The 18,890-nt window shown below is 39.9% G+C and overlaps 1 protein-coding gene across 1 annotated transcript; it reads left to right on the top strand.

The window, feature by feature from the left end:
* The first annotated feature begins 17,404 nt into the window (after nt 1–17,404).
* Nucleotides 17,405–18,574, top strand: LOC108615087 (uncharacterized). The gene has a single exon (XM_018009326.2). It carries the CDS (start codon nt 17,558–17,560, stop codon nt 18,503–18,505), a length of 948 nt encoding a protein of 315 aa, XP_017864815.1. The 5' UTR covers nt 17,405–17,557; the 3' UTR covers nt 18,506–18,574.
* Nucleotides 18,575–18,890: the final 316 nt, after the last annotated feature.

Genomic DNA, 18,890 nt, shown 5'->3' with positions numbered 1-18,890 from the left:
TTAAGTAGTTGGTAAGCTAACTGTTATAACATGTTATTATGACAGCGAGGTGTCCTTGTAAACACTACAGCTACACGTTTCCTGTCAAATGTTAAGCTTCCATTTCAGCATAGCAGACACTCTGCCAGTGTCTTACCGGAAAGGACCAGTCAGGCAGCCAGGCAGCCAGCAGACCAAACAATATTCAAGTATGCGCCTCTTAACCCCACCGAGAGGCAAAATATTTGTATTTAATAAAGCCAGGGTCGCTTGACTTTACATACAAGTGGCGGAATTTAATGTGCCCTACGGTGAGGCGACACCGTGAAGGTCCTCAGTCGAGCAACAGCAGCTAAGGCAACGGCAACAGAAATGCGAAAATAAAAAACTGAGCTAAAGGCAAATCATAAAAATATACAATAAAATTCGAACATGAAAAGCCTATTTAAAATGCTGACATACGAAATGCGAGCGAACGAATGAACTGAGCGGCTCAACACTTGAGGGCGCCGCTGCGCTCTCAGCTGTGGGCGTGGCAGTAAGGGAAAGCGACCAACCGAGGGACTGAGCGAATTACCATAAAATGAAAAACAAAGGCGCGAAATTGGAGTCAGAGTGAGGTAACAAAAGTCCTTCCCTCCCTCCCTCCAGCCGCACGACAACCACCTACGAGCCGGCGCTGCAGCCAGCCCCTTCGCATCCGTTAGGCACCAGCGCGAATGCGAAAATATGAAAATTGAGTGAAAATATGTAAATGTAATGAAATATTGTTTTTTGCTGTTCAAAGGACAACAACCGAAGCAAGAACAACAGGATCCACAAGCATAGAGACTGCGACTGCGACGTCAACTGCGGCGTCAACTGCGACGGCAACTTCGCACATGACGTTCTGGATTTACTTAGTTGCTTGGGAGCCCCAATGCCCACATGGCACTTGCCAGGACCCTCCAAAAATTTATGCGTAACAAGTCGCTGCCCCATTTATCAAACTTACCCTCTCTCTCTCACTCTCTATCTCTCTGTCTCTGCCCAACTGTGATTTACACTCTCGTTTTCTTGTCGAGTCCTCGGTTAGCGTATGTCAGTCTGGCTGACAGACTGAGGGGATGAAAGAGTGTCAGTATTGAAGCCGTGTTGGCTGTTATTTAAATTATGAAAATTATTCAAACCACAAATGGAATCATCATCATCAGTTATCGCTCCCTTTCCAGCCATCGTAATACACGCACTTAACTACACTGAACTGAAGCTGAAGGGATTTCGAACGAGCTCCAATAACAGTCAAGCAAACAGAACCAGACAGAGAGAGTGTGAGAGAGGGAGAGGAAGAGGGAGACAGAGGCAGTCAGTCATATATGTAAGTATGGTTATCCGCTGCGAGTTGGCAATAAAAGAAAGGCTCATTTATGTGAGTAATGTGCACAGATTTTATGTGAGAGCCATTGAAATTCAATATAGAATAGAATATGCTGTACGAAGGGCTAACCCATAGAATCACTAGATTAAGCCGGTCTGCTGCTCATGTCAAAGTCATCGGTGAGTGAACTAAATGGGCTAAGCAGCCGACTAAATATTTCAGATCTTGTGATTCCAATTGTGCCTGGGCTCGATTCCAATTTCATTTTCAATCTCGAATTCGATTCAATTGCTTTGACAGCTGCATTAGTGTAACATTCTAGTAGGGCGCTCTAAAATAATTATCGCAAAACAAGCAAAGATATTCAATCTCTTGCTGTCACAAGACATGAAATGCACAAATTATTGCCACTTAAAATTAGAAAGCACTTATAACAAGGCCAAACTCGGCTGAGCAGAGAGAGAGATTAGATTGAGTGGGATATGGGGAGGGGGAGAAGGAGGGGTGGACTTTCGAGCTGACCAAATAAATGAAATGAATGTTAGCCTTGATTTCAAATGTCATTAATAAATCCCAGACGAGCAAATTTTGTGTGTTAAGCAAATGACATTTGACCAACATGTTTACACACACACACAAACACACACGCAACACATATGTATATATATACATATGAAAAATTCTCGAAATATTTGTACGACAGGCCAGCAAAGGAGGCCCATGGATGCTGCAGATGCAGATGCAAATGCAGATACAGATACAGATGCATAGGTACTCGCTCTTAGATGGACACACAGATACGTATTCACTGCTAATGAGTTAATTCAATTAGGAAAACCACACAGCGGGCGGCCAAAGGGGCCAACATTTGACTTGCAATTTGACAGTTTTCAATTAATCAAAGTGTCATTGGGTCACGCTGAAAGGCTGCCCACCACATCAGGTAGACGGACCTGAAGGCCACAGGCGGAAGCTGAGGCGGTGACGAAGACGGCCTCTGTGCGCCCGCTGTGTGTGAAGCCAAACAGAAATTTTATATTCGTTCTCTCCGAAATGAAAACGCATTGTAAATGCTCTGCCATCAAAGAAAGATGGGCGAAAAATGTGAATAGAGGAAATTCTAGCTTGACAATGGACCGGAACTGCTCTATGATAATTTACACAGAACTCTTCTCCGAACTATCGCCTCGAGGAAAAGATTTTATTGTGAGATACTACGGTGTAGCATAAGAATTACATTTAGGGAAAGTGAATCCTAGCAGTCTGTCTCTATTTATTTTTCATATCATAACCCCTCATATTGGCCATTAGCCTTAAATCATTGTCTATACATAGATGAGGCTTCCCTTTCATCATTCAATAATTAGTTCATGTCTACACCAAGCAAATGAAACCTTAAATATAAATATAATTCTGGAATTGCAAATTTGCAAATTAACTGCTTTATATTCATGCGCTCATTATATTCATAAACAAAACTCATGTATGTATTGTTTTCGTTGTATTGTTAAGGCTTATTTTCATTTTGCGGACAAATCAGGCTGAACTATAGAGCATACACAGAATTCAGAGCAATTCACATTTATTCACATTACCTGAATTTAGCTTGAGCAAAGCTATGAATGCAAATGACTGATGCTAAACTATAAATTTTCTATGAACCTGATATCTCACCCCCTCGGTCTCTCTATATATAAAGAGGGAGGTAACTGGTAAATACTTGGGCATCATAGTAGACAAGAGCCTTATAAATGAGAGCTATATAAATGAGAAAATTTACTTATTGAAGATTTTAGTCATCACATTTTTATGAAAACTACCATGTTTTTGTGTCGGTATATTTATCAAGCAGTAACGTTTCCTATTGCGAAATATAGCCATTGACATTGACAGCAGCACATAGTCTTGAAATTAATCTATACATACCTCCCTCCGCATTATTTAACGATATTCATTATTTATTATTTAATATTTAGTATATATTATATATTATTTATTATTTATTATTTATTATTTATTATTTATTATTTATTATTTATTATTTATTATTTATTATTTATTATTTATTATTTATTATTTATTATTTATTATTTATTATTTATTATTTAATATTTATTATTTATTATTTATTATAATTATTATATAATTTATTATATATTATTTATTATATATCATTTATTATTATTATTGTAAACCATAAAATCTGCATAACATATCATATATTTATCGATATTTAGATACTTGATACAATATCAAATTACACCCTCATTCAAAAGGACTTTCTCTGTAGTTAGAGTGCGTGACCAACAACTTTTCGATTAGGCATGGACAGAAATGTGAAATAAATAAAATGACAACCATGCGAGCTGGGATCTATTTGGTTTAAGTAAAAGTGCAAGCGGAGGGTTGGGAACTCTGAATGATTCATGATTTCCGTGCGCTCGAATATTCCAGGCCGAGGACATTAAAATCGGCATTTGCTAATTTAATGAGTTTTCTACTTGCGAAACGTTTTGAGCTCCGGCCCCCAGGCAAAAATAAACACTCGAGCGTTAATGTACGAGATATTTAATTTATACGTACTTAGCTCAGCGTGAAACAAGGCCGTACCCTGCCTGGCCCACGGCCGGATGGATGGCCGCTGAGCTTGGCCTGCCCCGACCTGGCAAGAGCAAGCGCCAAAGGCGATGCGCTCGCTGTCCTGTCCAGACGGCTAATAAAAATCAAATATGGGGGACAACGCGACACGGCCCAGGTGCAAGGTGGCAGGTCCAAGTGGCAGCTGAGTGCTGCTCAGTTGGCTGGCAACACTTTTGAATTAAAACAGTTTGCTATGCGTGTGTGTGCCTCCTTCAGGAGGAGGATGAGGAGGAGGTGGAGCTGGATCTTTTGAAGCCCCTCGGCCTGAGCACGTGGCGATAAAGAAGACATTCATGGCACTTTGTTCGAACATTAAGTGGATTTAATGTAAAGTTGATGTTTTCCTTAGGTTACGTGGTCGATTTCCGTTTTATGGCCTTAATTAAAAGATTGGGCCAGTCCTTGGCCACGTCTCTATATGCGGACGTATATTTATAGCTATTTGAAATATTTATTCGGCTTCTTAACATTTTATGGTCGACCTGTCCAATAGGTGGGCGCGCACACACTTTTATGACCAAATTCGAAAATGGCAACAAACACCAAAAAAAAAAAAAAAAAAAAAAAAAAAAAATAAAGCAAAAAACGAAAACGAAAATTAAAATCGCATAAATTCTTCAGTTTTTATGGCATTGCTCTGCGGCATCATGCAGAATAATCAAAAGCAAAGTATGCTCTATCATTAAGATAAGTTCAGGTCCTAAGGCCCTAAGTTTAAGCCAAATAATGTGAACTTGTTAGCTGTCACTTTGAACATCAATCATTGCCATTTTCAGCACCTTTTACGGCTGCGAGCCTAAAACAGAGTCATCAAAGATATTATCTGATAATATTACCTAATCTAAATGCGCAGTTTGACACCTCAATCGGAGAGCTGGTGTTGGGTGGGTGTTTATGAGCTGTCGCCACGCATTGTTATGAAGTTTCTGTCTTATGCAAAGATCAGCCGTAAAGACGCTCATAAATCGACCACGCAAATTGCACAGCTTCACCTTAGGCACGCACACTCATATATACACATATTCGTCAGAGCCCGCGGCTGGTGCAGCTTATCGGCCAGATAAACATAACAGTCAGAGAGACACTTTCGTTTTCCAGCCCGAGTCAGGTTATTCGGCTGTATTAGCCGACAAAAGCGTATCACATAAAACGACTTAACTCCGATTTCCAGAAGACCAATTGTCTGAAAGTGGGATTACATCGAAAATATCATAAAGTTGAATAAATAAAAGCAGACGGAATAACACTACAGTTCGCCTTCACTGAAGGGGACCGTCTTTTACTGTAGCTACGCTAAGCTGGCTGAAATGACATCAAATCTATGTGAAATGTGTCTATATAGGGATGAGATCGTATGATGCGTCATTATTGAGAGCTAAGCATAATTTCTACATAAAACGGAGAGGATTAGAGCACTGAGAAATAACAATGAAAGCATCTACCATTGGCTACAAAGGCTTCCACTATTATGATATTTAATTAGATTCTTAAGTAAATCCAAAACATTTTCTGCTATAAAAATATTTTTCTAGAAAATATAAAATTTTTATACAATTTAAGTTGATATCATAGTCAAACATTTAATCAAATATCTATAATTATATATGCTCAAATAGGAATTTAGATAGCTCTAAGCAGAAGGCTATCCAACAGCTTTTCAGTGAAATCCAACTGGAGTCCAATATGAAATGCTCAAGCATATTACGAATTCTACTATTAGAGCTATGTGAGTAGTTGAGTTATTTTCATTTGGCATAAAAATGTGTTTATATTGTTCATATGACGAAATAGCTCAAAGCAGCTGTATTACTTCTTTCTATATATATATGTATATATGCATATGCATATATCCACTAAGCTCACGTTTGTAAATTTAAATAAATAATCAAATAAAGGTAAACAAAATATTTTGCCTTGTGCGCAGCTTTTCTTACTTAACAAATCCACTTGCATCTACAATTTCTATTGTGTCGTGTAGTTATTGTTGTAGTTGTAGTAGTTGTTGTTGCTGCTGCTGCTGCTGCTGTTGCTGTTGTTGCTGTCATTGCGAGTATGAAACGCATTTTACAACTTCTCTTGACAACAACGGAGTGCTTGAGATCCGGCAGAGCGCTTGACAACCCACTTGTGGAGTAAGCATCCAAGGTAAATGCAAACATGCCGGAGCTATCAAGAAAGAGAGCAACAGTAGCAGCTGAGGGCTAGCCGAAGAGCCAATACTCTTGCCCAATTGTATTTCGGAGAACTGATGTCAAAGAATGTTAAGTAGGACTCTGAATAAAAAATATGAATATCTTTTCATTATTATTTAAAAAATATTTTTTTAATTTTTTTTATATTTTGTAAAAAAAAAAAATTCTGAAAAATGTATATCATCAATTCAATCTTGGTTTTAAATATACTTTTGTTAATATACATATATTTAAATAAATATATAAATTATATTAAATATTAATTAAATATATTTCTAATTGCCTTTAATGTACCATTTAAATATACGAATGCATATTAATCATTTTATATTATATTAATATTTTGTATATAACTTTAGATACTTGGCTGACATTTTGGAAGCATTTTAATAATAACCGTTGTTAGGGCATTCAAAAGACTAAATTCTGTTGGAAACAATGTTACCGAAAGCCTTTTCAAAGCTAAAGCAACCGTTCAAGTGTCCGAGTGGTGCGCAGGGGGAGGGACAGAGGGGATGCGACAAGGCGTTGCGACTGGGGCAGCTGCTTCTGTTGCGACTTTAATGCAAACGAAAAAGGTTAACTGCGAGAGCATGAAAGAAAGAGTGAAAGAGGCCATAGGAGTTGGAGGCGAGGCGGGGCGAGTCGACTCGGTATTTATGTATATAGAATGAGGCCTTTCACTTGACGGCAGGTTCTCATTTTGCTATCGTCGTCACTTAATTGCGTAGGCTGGTAGCCCCGAAGACGCTGCGCTTCAGAAGCTACTTCACTCCGGGCACTCAAGGGGCAGCGCGGTCCACGGGCCCCACCGTGTGCCCCAAAACAACCGAACAAGCACCTTAACCTTCCCAGGTCTATCTTGCCAGACCCCGCTGCTCATCGCACACCGTTTTATGGCTACTGTGTGTATGTCTGTGTTGGTGTTTACATTTTTACTAATTTACAACAATTTTCGTTGTACTTGAATACAAAATGCAACGCAGCCGCGCGCCTCTCCTTCGTGTGCTACTTTATGAGAGTGTGCTGGCATTAAGAAGCAGCAAAATGTGTGCTGATGCACCTCGATGGGGATGAGCAGGGGAGCCCAAAAATAACAAGATGATGCCGGGCAGCAGTAAGAACAATAACAACAACAAAACCGCAACAACAGCAAAATATTTAAATGAGGTTAAGTTAGTGTAACAACTATTTAGCCCTTGTTCATGCAGCTCTCCCACTTTATCTCTCTCTCTCCCTCTCTCTCTCTCTCTCTCTCTCTCTCTAGCACATACTTGCTATCTCTTGCTGCTGCTTTTTGTTGTAGTTCTTACTGAGATTGCACAAAAAAACCTTTAAAATTTAGCTAACTGTGACTGAGTTTGTGTGTGTGTGTTATGTATGTGTTTTTATGTAGGGGGTTAAATTTTTGCAAGCAAATGCTAATTGGGTCAAGCGTTTGCTAAGAGTTGACAAAGAAACCTGTTACACCTGGCCAGCGAAGTTGGCTAAAAGGTTTTTGGGCAGAATTAAAAGTCGTCATTGTAAAGACTTTACTTTTTAGTTCAGCTAGCATTAGCAAAGCTGGTTAAGGCTGTTAATATTAGTTGAAGAAACTTTGGAAAATTCTGCATTTTCTTCCTCTCAGATTATTGCTACTTGATTCGAAATTAAATACCATTGTGTAACGCATTAACTGCCAATCATAATGACAGAAGCCACAATCGTTGTGGGCTCTTATGTAAATTGAATTGCAAATGCAGAACTCTCAGCCCCAGCGAGATCGGAGTCGGGAGCAATAGACCCCGGCCGGCGCACAAAAGGAAAATGCAGACCACTTAATCAAATTGAAATTTTGCATTATAATTTTCATATTTAATGCGGAATGCCGCATTTCATTTAAGTGATTGAATAACGACAGCAATTCGAGACGCCACTTGCAATGCGAATCTTGCCCGGAAATTTAATACAACATGTGTACATTGGCCCATGCTATAATGTCTAACAGAGACTTTTTATGAATTTACCCAAACATATGTATGTATGTATGTGCATGTGTACATCTATAGAGATATGTGCGTGTAAATACAATACAAAATAAATAAACAAGCAGCGCGAGCAAACAGACATAATAAATGCGTGGTTTCATTATTATTAATAAGTATCTGTATCTGTAGCTGTAGCTGTAGTTGTAGTTGTGACAGTATCTGTATCTGCCACGTTTCTGGGTAACTGTATATTTGTTTATGTATTTAGTCACACACACACACACTCACACACACACATACACACTCATCCTATAATCCCTGCCCTACCTTCTCAGCGCTGCCTGTGCAGCATATAAAATGTCAAAGTCTCAAGCGAAATCAACAAGCACATATCCTGCGGATATTTTGCACAATATTTTGTCAGGTTTCGGTGCCAACACTCTCTGCCCATCATCATCATCGTCGTCGTCGTCCGCAGCGTAATGATTGTGTTGGCGATAATGATGATGAGCACAAAACAAGTGAGACTCTGAATAATAAATTGCAATTAGCGCAATTACAACAGATTGTCACAAATATACAAGTACATTTATACACATATATGTATATATGTATATGTATATATATGCTACACATATAACTACTTGTCAGCCCGTTCCACCTGCAGCCCATGTGAAAAGTTTTGATACACGTGTGTGCAGTCATTTTACGAGTAGATTCTGAATAATTCAGCAACCGGACTGAGGGGCTTTAATATAAACACTGACTCAGTTAGCATATAACAATTTGGTTCTAGGCCACATCTGCGCCACCCAGCTGACAATTCACCCGACCATCTTTCAGGCAACCCCAAAAATTTAGACGCCCTTCCCCACACACACACACACACACTCACACACATATACACGAGAGACAATTCTGTAATGCACAGTGGACAGTGGGAAATGTTTTAAGTTGGCGGCAGGAGGCGAAAGCTTTTCGCTTCTTGCTGTTGGCTGTTTGCTGCCGGCTGCTGGCTGCTGGCAGTCGCCTCTCCCCTCATTGTTTATGAGCGTATCGAATTTTCGGGGTTAGTTGCGGTACCGTTGGGAACATAAATATTTATCCAGCGATAAAAGAATTTGGGTTATTTTCGTGGTATATAAATAGCACAATTTAACTTGGTTAACCCTAAGCCAGTCTTTCGAAATGCGAAGGGGAAGGTGAAGGAAGGGGAAGAGCAGAGTGCCAAATGTCAAAGGAGCCATAAAAAGGAGAGCTGGCAAAGATTAGCTAAAACTGCAGCGAAACTGAATATCAAAATTGATAAATATTAAAATAGTTATTAAAGCTGAATATTAACTTTGATATGCGGCAAACCATAGACTTAAGGCCTTAGGCACTTTAATTTAACTTGAGCCTTTTTTCGGCATACCACGGTGCAGTAATTGGTGCTCGCAGACAAAAGTGTGGCACGGTGTCGGGCCTGCGGCATTTACCACAAAACAATGAAAATTACAGAGATGATGACGACCACAGCATTGCCACCGCCAACAAGCCACACAGGTGCACAGCTGCCCCTCCCTCCTCCGCCCCCTTGTCACACTCAGCGCTTGTGTCAATATTGACGCAGACCATATCTTTTTATGACATATTTTTTTTGGCTACTGTCAGCTCTGGCAGTTGTTGGGTTTTGTTTGCATCCTCCAGCTTTCATTTTCTTGCTTTTTGTTCGCCCTTTGCTATGGGCTTGGCAGTATGTGTGTGTATCTGTGCAACTGCACACGTGGCACACGTGAAAAAATCCAACCTAAATCGCGCACTCGGCTGAACTTAGCTTTGGCTCATGGCTTTTGATGTCTGAGTTATTGTATCTGGGTTACTGGGTAATGCAGTAGATACGAGCGAGCTGATGCATTTGGCTAACCCGAGTCGAGAGAACTAGCCCGGCTGATGGATGTTGGTGGGCCGAGCCAAACTCGATCACATTTGCATTATGGCCGCGTAAACAACCAACCTGACAGCTACACTCCGCATTTTCTTTGGGTGGCTCTTCGCGTTGACAACTGACGTGAGCACACAACTTGCATTGGAAAATGGTTAGCCAAAGCATTATATTAGATGCAACGAATGGTGAATTCTCTATTTGAATATAGATATAAATAGAGAAATATAGATACATAGATACATAGATGCATAGATAGATAGATACATAGATGCATAGATAGATAGATAGATAGATAGATAGATACATAGATACATAGATAAATAGATAAATAGATACATAGATACATAGATACATAGATACATAGATACATAGATACATAGATAAATAGATATATAGATATATAGATATATAGATACATAGATACATAGATACATAGATAAATAGATACATAGATACATAGATACATAGATACATAGATACATAGATACATAGATACATAGATACATAGATACACAGATACACAGATACACAGATACATAGATACATAGATACATAGATACATAGATACATAGATACATAGATACATAGATACATAGATACATAGATACATAGATACATAGATACATAGATACATAGATACACAGATACACAGATACATAGATACATAGATACATAGATACATAGATACACAGATACACAGATACATAGATACATAGATACATAGATACATAGATACATAGATACATAGATACATAGATACATAGATACATAGATACATAGATACATAGATACATAGATACATAGATACATAGATACATAGATACACAGATACACAGATACATAGATACATAGATACATAGATACATAGATACATAGATACATAGATACATAGATACATAGATACATAGATACATAGATACATAGATACACAGATACATAGATACATAGATACATAGATACATAGATACATAGATACATAGATACATAGATACATAGATACATAGATACATAGATACATAGATACATAGATACATAGATACATAGATACATAGATACATAGATAACATAGATACATAGATACATAGATACATAGATACATAGATACATAGATACATAGATACATAGATACATAGATACATAGATACACAGATACACAGATACATAGATACATAGATACATAGATACATAGATACACAGATACACAGATACACAGATACATAGATACATAGATACATAGATACATAGATACATAGATACATAGATACATAGATACATAGACACATAGACAGGCGTAGACTTATCCAAATTTCATATCAAGTTCACTTTACCCCAGAGTTAGAGAAAGAGGGACTCAAAGAAGGAGAGAGAGCATACAATGTGAACCCATAAATTAGGGTTTGGGCCCAGTTACGAATGGATGAGTGCATGGTAGCTGTGTGGTCAGGGGCGCGGGCAGGGATTTGGTTGGTAATGCTGCTGTCGCACCTAGGCGATTTTCTTGGAAGCTCAGTGGACAGCGAGCGTCCAACTGTCAGTGGCTGGACTTAAGTGGCCATAAAGTAGGCACATCACGTGGTGTGGCACTGACAGTTGCAGGTGTTGCCCACTAGGTGTCGCTTTGACAGTTTGGCAGCCAAGGCGCGGCTAAGAATTTTAAATGACTCAACGCCAACGCCGCCGAATGACAATCGAATCGTCAGGATCAGCTCATGCGTGAGAGTATTCAATTACCAGAGTTGCTTCAAACCGAGGTCTGCAATTTGAGCGACCGGATTTGAGGCGACTTAGTTGAACCTGCTCGTTTCCGCAAATGCAGGCATCAGTCATTCGAGTGACGATCAATTTGCCAGACAAATTGAGCACCAGCCAAGCCACACCGCAGCACCGCAGCACCGACTGACAACTGCTGACAACTACTGAAACCCTAGTAGTTGGCCAACCGTGAGCAATTCCTCAATTTGCGAGTTCGCTCGCTGATCAGCTCGGAATGATCCCCTCAACTCCGTCGTTTAGTGCCCGCGCCCCCATGAGCTCAGCAACTCTTTCAGTTAGTCCCTCGCCTTGCGTATCGCATTTCAATGGCACGACCACATTCCGCGCTTTGCAGGGTTTCCATGGAAACTCTGCGACTCGGATAGATTTCCATTGGTGGTGGCATTGCTCCACTGTGGCACGCAGTGTGCCTCATGATTTCTGTGGTCAACTTGTTTAAGTGGGCGCCTCTTTCTTCCAGCCATTTGCAGGTCTCGCTTGTAATTCGATCTTCAGATCGGCATCAAAACTCAATTAATTTAACTCTAAATAACATTTGACATAATATGCGTTTCCATAACGTTTCCGGCCCTAACCGACAAAGCTGCAACAGCAACAGCAACAACAGCCACAACAACAAGCACAGCAAAGGCACGTCGCACACGTTCCTATCTTGTCAATAAATCTCAATATCAAAATATGCTAAATGACCACCCGTATGAACCAGACAATAGTTCACCAGATGGAAATAACTAAAAATGCAAATAACTGCACGAATGGCAAATGCAACGAGTCTTATATGTATATGTGTGTGTATGTGTGTGTGTACGTGTGTGTATCTGTGAGATACGCGCATAAATCTATCTATAGTGCCGCCTCCCCATAGCAGACCCTCATCTAGCTGGGCTCGCTTACGATTCGTACGGTTTTGTTTGGTTTTTGTTTTGTTTCGGGGCGGGTTCTTTCATTAAACGCGGCGCATGCAAACAATGAACCGTGTTGACAGGTTTCGTTTTTCCAACTCTCGTTTGATTGATTTAACCTGAATCGCCTGACAGGTACGAGAGCATTTTGGCATGCCCATGTCACGAGATACAATATTCGAGATACGAGCTACGAGCCACGAGATACTCATGCTCATACTCAGCTTTAGATATGGAAATCCACAGATACTTATGCTAAGCGCGACCTGAGAGGGAGGTCCATTGAATGCCGGCATACATGTCAACTTCCATATTTGAAACTTAAAACTCGATCAGAGCGAAGAAAAAAAAAAAAAAAAAAACAAACTGAAAAACAAAGTGCGACAATCAAACTGAAGCTGTCTCGTCCGTTTCGGAGTTATGCAGAACCAGAGTAGAAGATATCCAAATACATATTCATAAATACTTCGAGTCGTTCGCATTGTCTGCTCTATATCGTATAGCAATAATTACAATGGAATATTTATCGGAATTTGCACTTGCTTAGATTCCATAGAAGAAAGTTTGAGTCAGCTCTGCTCATTTATAATAATTTATACATGAGATCATGTTAGACATGCATGCTACAACTGGCAGACAAACTAGAAAGAGCTGGATAGGAATCAATTTACGGCTATATACATTGTTGTCGCTGCTGAAAAGAATGAAATGCGTGCAGTTTTGAACAGAACAGTAGATGCGAGTAATTATGTTGGACAGCGACCGCTAGACGGCGATTTGAAAAATAGATAGATATTTCCTTTGGCTATGTGCCGAAGACGATTGACGACTGACTGTGGCCAGAGGCCCCGGACCCGACGCAACTTCAATCCACTCCACTCCACTCTACACTCCACACTTAACTCTACTCGACTCAAATCATAGATGCAGCTCATGAGTGGCACAACGAATGCGAGACGAATGCATCGAGTGAGAGGGAGGAGGGAATTGATTGACAGTTGAATGATTTAATGAGCAACAAGATAAACGATGCCCGCTGCTCGATGCCCGATGCTGGCCTGCCAACCGCAGCGAAATGAATTACTTATTTTCATTCGAATTTCAATTTGAATCTCTCGCAACTGTGTATAACGCTCAAATAAGTATCTGTTAGTTGTTGCCATTGTGTTTCGTTGCCACACGGCGGTTCATAAAAGATGCTTATCGCAGCGCTGCAGCGCTCCGAAAACTTTTTCTCTTTCTTGCCCCGTCATGTGACGTCGTTGATGACGACCACGCAGTTTGTGTCAACCCAGCCAGTCAGCGAAGCTGGGAACTGATAAACTAATGTTAGCTCAACTTGTTGCTTGGAAAAAAAATATTAGAAAACAATGTATGTAATATAGATTTCCATAATACAAAGCCCTAGACCAGCAATGAAATGTTAGTAGAGAAAGAGTAAGGCTTGTACATCATATTAGACTGTTTAGAAAGAGCTGGTCAGCTTGAGTGATGCCCTACTCAAAAGTAATTGAAGCTTTTAAGCTTGCTCTGGGGAGCACTTTGACTTTGAGTTAGTCTTGGCTTAATAATGCACAAATTGATGTCCCTTTATTACAGTCTGAACTTGACATCAAAATCTTTAAAAGTTAATTTAAATTCTAAGCAAATTGTTCAGTTTGCTCTTGGGTGTGCTTAGACGTCGACTTCGACTTAAGGTTAATAATAAACTCTTTGAGATTTTTCATGGAAGATACCTAAATTTCCATGAAATACCGCAAAGAGTTTATATTAATTTAAGTTTCAATGTATATGAGATTTACACTCAGCATACTGTTAAGTACATTTTGACTTCAATTAAAGCCTTTAAAGATTCATATTATATAGTAAACATTAGCTAGGACTTAGATTAAAGAGAATCATAAAGATGTTATTTATTATAAATATAAAGTTGTTTATATTAATGCCCATATATAAAATGATATATACATATATATTAGAGTTTTATTTTTTTTTTTATATATCTTAAGTTGGCAATATATAATATTCTTCTGCCTCTTGGGTCTCGCTCGACTCACAAGCCTAAACGAACCTACGAACATTTCTCTTTGTGTGTGTCGCTTCGCTTCGCTCAAGCTTTCAGCAGCTTCTCTTTAATTTTCCATTAAATTTCTTACACATAATTAAATTTGCCGCGCCATTTAAATACACATCTCCAAAGGGCAACAATTGCATTTCAAGCTTTTCATTTCTTCCACTTATCATTTCTATGCTCATTTTAATGTCGTTTGCGTGTGTTATCGCAGTCCGGAAAAGAGTCAGCCCGTAGCACTTGTTGGCCCACGCAGCGCTCACATACTCAGATACTCAGCCACTCACGCAGTCGACCCAAGTCGAATATAATTTATGTATCGCCCAAATACTGTTTACGATCTTAACATAAGACATTCACTTGCCAGCAGCGGGAATCTTTATTCTGTATCTCTCTCTCTGTCTCTTTCACACACACACACACACACTCTCTCTCTCTCTCTCTCTATTATGTTTAGACTCATTCACGAAAGTGAAATGAGTATATTGGTTTTGTGCAATGTCCGTCTTGCTGTCCGTCCGTCTGTCCGTCTGTCCGTCTGTCCGTCTGTCCGTATGAACGCAATCTATTTCGGCGCTATTGAAGCTAGAGACTTGAAATTTGGAACACATACTCGTGTATATCTCCGATTTATAAAGTGTTAAAATTTTCCCGATCCGCCCACTAGGGGCGTGGCAAATCGGAAAATGCATTTTCCGATATACCAGAAATCATGTTTGTTGAAGAGCTAGAAAGCTGAAGTTTGGTATGAAGGTCCGCGCCAACCACCCAAGATCACAAGCTATGGCGGATATATCTCCGCCCATTAGGGGCGTGGCAAATCGGACAAAACTGTATCTCCTAAAGTTATAAACCTAGAATGCTGAAATTTTGCACGTAAGCTAATGTTTTAATTCTATGAAGATGGGTGAAAAAATTATATATCTACGTCCCTTAGGGGCGTGGCAAATCGGACCTGAAGATATAGTGATTTTTCGAATTCTGCTATATTTTAGGCACTATTGATGCTAGAGATCTGAAATTTGGTATATATACGCGGGTTGATCACCCAAGTCCAACGAGCTATGGTAGATATATGTCCGCCCATAGGGGGCGTGGCAAACCGCAAAAGTTTATATCTCCTACAATTTAAGAGCTAGAAGCAAATTCAAATTTGGATAGTTAAGTTACTGGTAGCCTCCTCTATCGATGCCCCAAAAATAATTTTTAAGCCTCTTTAGGGGCGTGGCATATCGAAAAATACCCTGTAATTTTCACATTTTTTGAGCGTAAGAATTCAAATTTTGCATTTAGGTAACCGGTTACTCGTTCTAAGAACTGGCTAAAATTGAGGAGTCGACGGCCACTAGGGGCGTGGCAATCGGCATTTACAGTGCCCGTATCGCGACATTTATATGCGTCAGCCATCTATTTATGCATTTGTACATATAAATAAGCTTAATAGATATTCATAATACAAAAGGAAACATTTTTATGAATTTAAAAAAATTTAAAAGAAGCTAAAATAACAAAAATTTGCAATTTACAAAAAAGTGTTTTCCGCGGGATTTGAACTCGCACCCAACCCAAACAGCATGTTTGTCAAAATAGCTAAAATAATGGTCGCCGGCGCTTCAGCCTACAGCACCACCGCGTCGTTTCGATCAATAGAAGTTAAAACGAAATCACATTATTGTTATGACGCCACATAGCAAAGAAAAGCCAGAGTGGTGGCTGGAAATTCAAAAACAATGCAAAGACAAATCAATCGCAACGAGATTCTTAGAATATGCTAGAGTACGCATTTATGTGTGCATACATACACACATACAAATGAGCGCGTGTATAAGGCTGGAATGCTTGATGCTATGCGTGCAGACTTACATATATACATATGTATGTATTTGCATATATGTATTTGAGGGCTATTTAAGAAGAAACAAATTTAAACTTATAAAATTATTCGACTAAGAAAATGAAAAGTATTAAGTGCCATTCAGTCAAGCTCGCACCTTCCCAATAAAATATCTATTTTATAAAAAACGAAAAATGTATGAAAAAAAAAAAAAAAAACATAGTAGAGGTTCGAACCTCCCTACTCTAACGTTACTTGCGTCGCCCTTAGCACCCGCGCCACTGCTTTGCTCGAGCAATCGGTTGCTAAAATAGAATAGCTTAATAAGAGAGCGTCATCAGACAAAACTACAGTAACGGCTAGAAAGTCCAGAAATCAATCGAAATTCTAAGAATGTGAGAAAAGGCGCGCTTCTGTCTGTACGCATAGAATAGACGATGAGTGTGTGCACATGTATAGTAAAATCGCGCTGATCTGCTGCTAGCTTGAAGCCGGTATCCAATATATGGATATAAATACATGTATATTATTAAAAGTCAAAATTGTATAAATTATATACATATGCATGTAATTTGAATGCAATTATGCAATGATCATAGCAATAGCTATCGATGATTTTCCCATTTTAAATGGGATCATGCCCTGTTTTTTGTTGCGCACTAGACTTGAAAATTGCACTATATACTCTGGTTGACAGCGTTTGGGCTGTGAATGAGTCTTCTGCAATCGGTATCGCCCGACTGCAACGTTCTTACTTGTTTATAAATAAAAAGTGAAAAAATTTGGAATTGTTTGTCAAAATTCGTTAGTTTACAGGCATATTAAAAAATAAATAAAAATTAGTTTAAAATATAAAACGAATTTTGGTTAAACAGACTGCAGAAAAATGCAAAGCACTTTACACCTGAAGTCGAGATGCTAATTAATTTTCTTCTTAACAATGGTGTACAGCGAACATTCAGCCTGAGCCACTGCATCGGCTGCCTATCACATCGGGCCAATCCCAGGAGCTTACGGACAACGCAGTCAGCTTTGAACAGCCGCCAGGTGCACGGCAGCAGGTGGAAACGCCAAAATGCCGTCAACGAGCAGCGACGCAAGATTATACCGAAGCTGGTGTATTTGCACAATCCATGGAAGTATCTGATTACCAAGTTCAACATGTGGAAGCTGAAGTGGCTCTGGGACTATGGCTTCAATGAGAGCGAGTTCGTGGAGGGCTCCAAGCAGGCGGCCATTGTGATGACGGACATCATACGGCAGCAAAGTGCTGAGAAGATTAGTGAATTTACAACGCCCGTGGGCTTCCAGCAGATCACTCGAGACATGCTACTATCTCGCAACGATTCGCGACTGCAGCTGGTGCGCTTCGAGCACGAGCATCTGCGTCGGGCCATACCCATGAAGGTGGCCACGCGCCAGAACTATGGGCGAAAGTATGCGTTTATCGATATGCTGTTTGTCGGTCTGCGGAATACGAAGGATTTCGACTCGCCCACCGAGCTGGTGGAAATCAACGATATTCTGCGGCGCATGGATAACGAGCTGAAGACGCCGTCAGATGTTGTCTCGGTGCCACATCGAATTGTTTTTGCTGAGATTTTTATACGCTTTCGTCGTGACTACACAGCCGAGTGGCGGCGCAAGGAGGAGGCCTCCAGGAACCCGACAGACACCTCCTCCAGCAACGACGACGGCAATCACCATGCCCAGCAGCCAGCGTCGCCAACGTCACAGAACATGATGATAGGACGCGTGCTGTCGCGCCTTAACGATCCTGGCTGGTCGGTGTCGTTCTACAAGATTCTCACCTTCGATGTGCTCAACTTCGATCCACAGCCAAATCGGCGCTCAAATGCGTAACTCCTTCTGCTTGCATTTCATTTCGATTTCTGAATAAAATTTTGCGTATTTATTAATTTTACAGATCAAGCCACGCGATAATTGTAACGATCTTTTGCTTTCATCTGCATGCGGGCAGCTTACATGTTTATTGCCTTGAATTGCGATCACACCTTAAGTTGTCAAGATACACGATCTTCGACTTGGGCCGAACTATTTGTATAAAGTGATGTAATGAGCCCCATTACACGATTCGAGTGTGTTAGCTGTTACCATTATGGCCCTTGCTGTTCGGCTCTAATTGATTGCCAAGCCCTGGCTTGGCCTTGCCCTGTCCCAATCAATTTTCGATCTGTTGGCCCTAAACAGTTTACCAAACAAGCCAACGAGACAAACATAAACATGT

Source organism: Drosophila arizonae, chromosome 5, assembly GCF_054131065.1.
Source record: "Drosophila arizonae isolate 15081-1271.41 chromosome 5, UAZ_ARI_1.0, whole genome shotgun sequence".
Taxonomy (NCBI): domain Eukaryota; kingdom Metazoa; phylum Arthropoda; class Insecta; order Diptera; family Drosophilidae; genus Drosophila; species Drosophila arizonae.
This window is presented reverse-complemented; position numbering and strand designations above follow the sequence as displayed.